General features: G+C 42.4%; 2 protein-coding genes across 6 annotated transcripts in view; one reads left to right on the top strand and one right to left on the bottom strand.

Moving 5' to 3' along the window:
• Positions 1-1577: 1577 nt before the first annotated feature.
• Positions 1578-3736, top strand: chac1 (ChaC, cation transport regulator homolog 1 (E. coli)). The gene is made up of 3 exons (XM_024405198.2): positions 1578-2267; positions 2438-2473; positions 2693-3736. The coding sequence occupies exons 1-3, from the start codon at positions 2088-2090 to the stop codon at positions 3077-3079; spliced, it is 603 nt and encodes a 200-aa protein (XP_024260966.1). The 5' UTR covers positions 1578-2087; the 3' UTR covers positions 3080-3736.
• Positions 3737-4985: 1249 nt separating this feature from the next.
• The window catches only part of ino80 (INO80 complex ATPase subunit), a 104970-nt gene continuing 103364 nt past the window's right edge, over positions 4986-6591 (bottom strand). For all 5 annotated transcript variants that reach the window (XM_042301017.1, XM_042301019.1, XM_042301018.1 and 2 more), the window contains one exon: positions 4986-6591. This exon is cut by the window's right edge and continues 500 nt beyond it. The gene's annotated coding sequence lies outside the window, so the exon portion shown is untranslated.

Raw genomic sequence — 6591 nt, 5'->3', positions numbered from 1 at the left:
TATAATAAACAGCTTACACAGAGGTCTGAATCGTATCACACCAGCTAATGCCAAGCTATTTATATATAATCTAGTATTAAGATTCTCCTGCTTGATACAACTCATGGATCGACTATAGTAACTAACATGGCTTTTGTTTTCATTTAAGCTAGTCTTGACCTAGTCTTGACCTAGTCCAGACCTAGTCTTGACCTAGTCTTGACCTAGTCCAGACCTAGTCTTGACCTAGTCCAGACCTAGTCTTGACCTAGTCCAGACCTAGTCTTGACCTAGTCCAGACCTAGTCTTGACCTAGTCTTGACCTAGTAGACCTAGTCTTGACCTAGTCTTGACCTAGTCCATACCTAGTCTTGACCTAGTCTTGACCTACTCCAGACCAGACCTAGTCTTGACCTAGTCCATACCTAGTCTTGACCTAGTCTTGACCTACTCCAGACCTAGTCTTGACCTTGTCTTGACCTAGTCTTGACCTAGTCCAGACCTAGTCCAGACCTAGTCTTGACTTAGTCCAGACCTAGTCCAGACCTAGTCTTGACCTAGTCCAGACCTAGTCTTGACCTAGTCTTGACCTAGTCCAGACCTAGTCTTGACCTAGTCCAGACCTAGTCCAGACAGTTATTCTCATCAGTTTCATGGTGCTTGCAGCAATGAAGTACAGTACAGTGTGAAGAAAGGCACATCCTGTACATTAGAGTAGACCGATAGGCTACTTGTCTAGGCAGGTTTGAACAATGTCTAGCCCACAGCCTAGAGTGAACCATAGACTTATATCATTGGAGTGCAACGTGGCTTTTACACCTGGCTGAGTGAAACAGGAAAGAGGGAAGGAGGATACAAGTACGTGGTGTTGGCCTTGGTTCGTGCCATTGGATATTTGAGCTGAGTATACAGTAGGCTAGGTTACAGTACTGCCCCGTGGTCCCGGTGTAAAACCAATATGCATGACGCAGAGGAAGCGCACTCTGATGTCACAGGCACATTAATAAGCCCCCATGTATAGTCTACCATACACACGATCCAAACAAGTCCCTCAGGAACACTCTGATTTGGCTCATTCCTTATATTCTAGAGATAGGCCTCCAATCATTCAAAATGTAATTTAGGTTTAAACCTTCCACTATTTGTCCACTTGAATTTATTTGTATATTTTCCATGTTAAAAGATAAGATGTTCAACTCCCCCAATTTTGAGAGGCTTTGGTATCTACTACGAATCTGATGCAATGTCTCGGGCTATTGACTGGCCTGAAATGCTGAAGTAAATTGCATCAGCCAGTCATGGATAATGAGATGCGTAGTTGTCTGGCGCGACAGTATAAAAGTACCCAATCAGAGGCTTTTCTGTTATGATTGATGCTTTTACAAGCTAATCGCTGCAAGGCATGGGCGTGTTTTAGTTTTAGCCTCAACGCCAATAGAATTTTAAGCTTGGTTTGGAATTCCCTACGTATTTGGGACACGCATCTCTGATTCGCTACCACTCCATGAAGATCAGCCTCTCTGAGATATAATTGGTTGAAAACAAAGTCATAGTGTCAACCCATTTTGACTCTTGGCTATAAATGTACCATGAGAAAACGCCATTTGTTATCAAGAGAACGAATACACGACGGAGCGCAAAACTTCCTCCAAAGAAACATCAACCTCAACTCCTTTAAACGGTTTTATAAATAATTTCTGTATTCGTCGTAAACTACCGACTGGCTTGGATAGCTAGCCAAACAGGGGGGGTGGTTGCTTTTTTGTTGTTGTTTCCTGTTTTTATTTTGATACGAAAGCCAAGCGGCTACTATGGATTTTTAAGTCAGTATGCGGCGAAACTAATGCATCGGCATGCATCGTGCAAAGCAAAACGGACTCCGATACTCCATCTCCACAACTGCCAAGCAGTTGGGCTCCAATTCCGTCCGCGGTATCACTGTGAGCCAACCTATACCGCTCCTCCTTGATCGAAGGAAGCTAACATTACCTAGTTAGCTAATAAATTGAATCATCAACCCAATTTTATTCTTATTATAGAATTGTGTTATTTTTTTTTTTTTTTTTACCATCGCTTCATTTGAAAATTAAAACTAGTTACCGACCATAATGAAGCCTAAAGATATCATCGCCGGTAAGACCAGCCTGACTAGTCTGTGGATCTTCGGATACGGATCTCTGGTGTGGAAGCCGGACTTCAAATACAAGAGTAGCCAGGTCGGATACATCCACGGCTACAAGAGACGCTTCTGGCACGGAGACAACTTCCATCGTGGAAATGATGACCTAGTAAGATGAATATCAATATATATATATATTTTTTTTACTATCACCATAAAGTTATTGTTTGTTGCATGTATAATTTGATACCACGCCCTGATGTGGCCGCTGTACAACTTGGCTACATAGATAACTATTGCTTTCGTCTTGTTGCTGACCTATTTTTCTTTCCTACGCAGCCCGGAAGAGTGGTGACGCTGATTGAGGATGATGACGTAAGTGGGACTTCTTCCTGAATTATGCCTTTTTGGGGGGGGTAGTTATGTACTTTCCACACACCAGAACTCAAACCTTATCACTCATTTCCATATTTATTAATGCCACATCCACTTGTTTTCGTCTTTGAACGACCTGTCTAACAGACATCTCTAGCTGTCCCTCTTGACAAAATGTCAGCTTGAATGAAGTGTCTAATGTCATCTTGCTTCCAATAGGCAACTACCTGGGGCGTGGCCTTCGAGGTGACCGGTTCCCAGGTCGAGGAGTCCCTTAAGTATTTGAATGTGCGCGAGGCTGTGTGCGGCGGTTACATCACCAAGCTCGTAGACTTCATCCCCGAGGATGACCAATCGAACCAGACCCAACAGGCTCTCCTCTACATTGCTACCCCAGACAACCCACTCTTCCTGGGGCCCGCCAGCCCTGAGGTGATAGGGCACCAGATCGCCACCAGGCAGGGCAAGACGGGTCACAACCTGGAGTATCTTCTCCGCCTGGCTGAGTTCATGAGGAGGAGCTGCCCTCACGTGGACGACCCACACCTGTTCTCCATCGAGGCTGCTGCTCTGGCCCTAGTGCCATACCTGCTAGGGGCCCAGTAGCCCATACATACCCTTCCATCTATACTACGATTAGGGGCTCTCCTATTGGTACCCTGGTACATATGAAGTAGTGAACAGGGTGCCATTTGAGATACAAGCCTTAGTGTAAATGTGTTATCTGTAACAGAGGCTAGCCCAGTCAGTCTCTAAATTCATTAAAACAGATGTGTTCCAGTCCTTTGTGTATTTGTAAAACCTGTAATGGTGTAGCTTGTCTTATCCCATCCACTGTTAACCTGATGCCATAAGAAGAGGTATAAAGGAAGCATGCACTTTTGAGTTGAGGAGTGCCTGCCTTATTATTATTACCCAAGCACAAATATTTAGTTGGTGTGAAGTTACTTTGTCAAGCCAGACGGGACTCTATACTAGATGTCACTGTTGAACAAATGATTATCTATTCAGTTCTGTTTTTACTGTGTTTCAGGTTTAAATGGGGCACTGTTGAACAAATGGTTCTATCAGTTCTGTTTTAGGCACTGTGTTTCAAGTTTAAATGGGGCTACTACCTGGTGTCTATTTATTTCAACTATTGTCACTCATTTACCAACTAAACTGGCTGCTGTTACATACACCTTTGTTGTAAAAGGTTGGTTTTTATAGCGAGGTTAAATCCAGTTGCTTAGCAGATCCCACCAATTAAATGGTCCAAACATCGTTTGTGTTGCTGTTTTCATTCCTAATCATGGTCCCTAGCTGTGAGTAGGCAGTGTTCCGATCTCCCACCATCCATATTGTAGCGTCAACGTTGTATGAGGCCGATACGACCACGGCAGTAGACTGTAAAATAGGACAAGTTCAGGTGAGGAACCCATTAGCGCCCATGTTTGGATAAACAAACTACCCCATGCTGCTGCTGAATGCCAGCTGAGGGAACATACAGTACTCATTACGAGGCGTCGACCAAATGCATATTTACACAGCACTCCCAAACATCTCGCCAGAACACACAAAGGTGTCAACCGAGTACACCACACAGTGCTCTCTAACATTGGCTGGCACACGGTGTCCTTTTGGCTGTGACTCAAATCAGACTATCTAGGTCCAGTCTTAGGTAACCTGTTACAGGGGATCCCTGGAAGTCCTGTGGTTAGAATCTGCAGCTCTCTGATAGGTTAAAGCATCAGGAAGGAAATGGAGGAAACTCATCAACAGCACCTGAGGCCAATACTCTAGAACAGAGGGAACCTCATACTGGTTCTAGAACACACAAACTCTTCCACTCCTCTGAAAGGATGGAGTTCTAGAACACACAAACTCTTCCACTCCTCTGAAAGGATGGAGTTCAAGAACATTACCAAGAGAAAAGCTCCTGTACATTAACACCCAAAAGGTCAGACGACTGCATTACATATGTCCAGTACAATCTGCTCTGGCTTCACATCCGACCAGGGCTTTTAGGGATCTGGTTCAAAGTAGTGCACTATATTCAGAATATTGTGTCATTTTGGACTCTCAGCTTGGCTAGACCGTAGGACCACAGTGCTGCACTAGCTGACTTTACAAAAACCTGCTACCAAGATGACAGCCAACACGACTAAAAACAAAACCTCTGCAGGGCTATATGAGATACATAGCAGTAGATGGTTGTGTAATATGTGAATGTCAAGAGCAGCTGAAAGAGCACGGTGATCCAAGGTATTCATTCAAACTCTCTTTGGTTGAAGTGCGTCTAAGCTTGCATCTGTAGTAAACTGTTTGAATATTTATGACTTTCTGACCTAAGAAATGTTGGTTTTACAGTAGGCCTACTGTACATGTCGTGCATCTATGCCGCTAAACGCATCATCACAACACAAGTTGATTAATCAATCTTTTATTTTGAATTGGCTTCTCCGGTTAGTAAAATGACAGCTTTGTATTCATATTTACACATGACCTATAAAAATAGACAGGCAAACTGGGGGAAGAACCAACCAGGGGTCAACACATGTCGCCCTCAATTTTTATTTACATGTTATAGGAGAAGAGATTTCATCATCACACTATAGTATCCAACACAGAACAAATGTTCAAAACTAGACATAGTGCTTGGTTCCACATAGGGTTGCACAATTACGCTAACTTTCCCAAAATTCCCCGTTTTTCTAGAAATCCTTACGAGGGAATGACAAAGCAGAAATTCAGAGAACCCTCCAACCGGTACTTCTGGGGGAAAAAATAAATTAAAAAAAAAAAATTAAAAAAAAAAAAAAAATCGGGAAATGTGGAAAAGTTACCAGGATTTGGCAACCCTAGTTCAACAACTTTTAATTAACATGAGTCAACATACCCCAAAACATCACTGAATGACATCACAAACACAACAGACTGATCAGAAGAAGTATAACTTTTTTTTTTTCTCTTTCTGTTTTTAAAAATAAAAATGGCATCAATACAATTTGGTTTTTTTTACAATGTTGACATGAATTCTGATAAATTATTACCAACTTTTAAATTAACTTCAGTTCTATGGTTCATATTACAATCCATGTTAAGTTTCAAAGGACACCCATATTAGGTTGCAACTGAAATGGCATCCTATTCCTGAAATAGTGTACTACTTTTGGCCAGAGTTGAATCAAGAAGTAGGGTACAGTACAGTGAACAGGGTGTCATTTCAGAAGCACACGAGAGTTGTACACAAACAGATCAGCAACAGATCTTTATTAAGCAGTGATCACCACTTTGGAATTCAAAATACCCCTTCAATCAGTTCTCATCAGAAAAAATATATATTATAATTCCTTCATTTCTCATTGTGATGGGATAAACTCTATGGAGAAAGGAGAGAGAGAGAGAGAGAGAGAGGCTTTTTTTTTCAAAACGGTATTCAAATTTGCCATTTTGATATGGGTCGCTATGACAACATCGGTTGGTCTATAAATATAAAAATAAGAGCTATAATTAAAAAAGCAGTCCGTTTTTAGTTGTTTGGTAGGAATTTACATTCTGTTGTTGAAACGCAGAGAAGAGTATTTCCAGCATTACTACGTGTTTTACACATATGACAAACGTTTGACGCAAGAATTCCCGACCGAACGCTCAACACGTGTTTTATCTAACAGATGAGATGGCTCAGTGGAGAGAGCAGTCTGTGTCAGAAACCCTTAAATGCGTGGATGCATCGTTGCTGTAAGGTGTTGCCTTAAAGCCCGAGCGCCCGTCTGTCTGCTGGTGTTTTACTGCAAACCCACTGAGTGTCAAAGGAATACAATACAACACTGACAGGTTGCTGCTCAGGCTAGTCGCTTCTCCGTATTTAGACAGAAAACAAAGTCTATTTTCGTCACAGAGAAACCACTTTGAAATACTCTAATACTCTTGGTCACAACACACACACACACACACACTGGAGGCTGTCCACTGAGGAGGGTACTAATGGAAGGAAGAGGTGATTGTTGGAAGGGAAGGACGAGGTGATTGGTGGAAGCGATGAGGGTGTCTTTTGGACCTTGCGATGATGGTTTGTGTGTGTGTGTACACACAGAATAGTTTAGTGTCCATCATGCCCGACAGTGCTCATTTGTTCC

The sequence above is a fragment of the Oncorhynchus tshawytscha genome, linkage group LG18 (genome assembly GCF_018296145.1).
Source record: "Oncorhynchus tshawytscha isolate Ot180627B linkage group LG18, Otsh_v2.0, whole genome shotgun sequence".
Classification (NCBI taxonomy): domain Eukaryota; kingdom Metazoa; phylum Chordata; class Actinopteri; order Salmoniformes; family Salmonidae; genus Oncorhynchus; species Oncorhynchus tshawytscha.
Note: the sequence above shows the minus strand (reverse complement) of the source record. Positions and strands in the feature narration are given on the sequence as shown.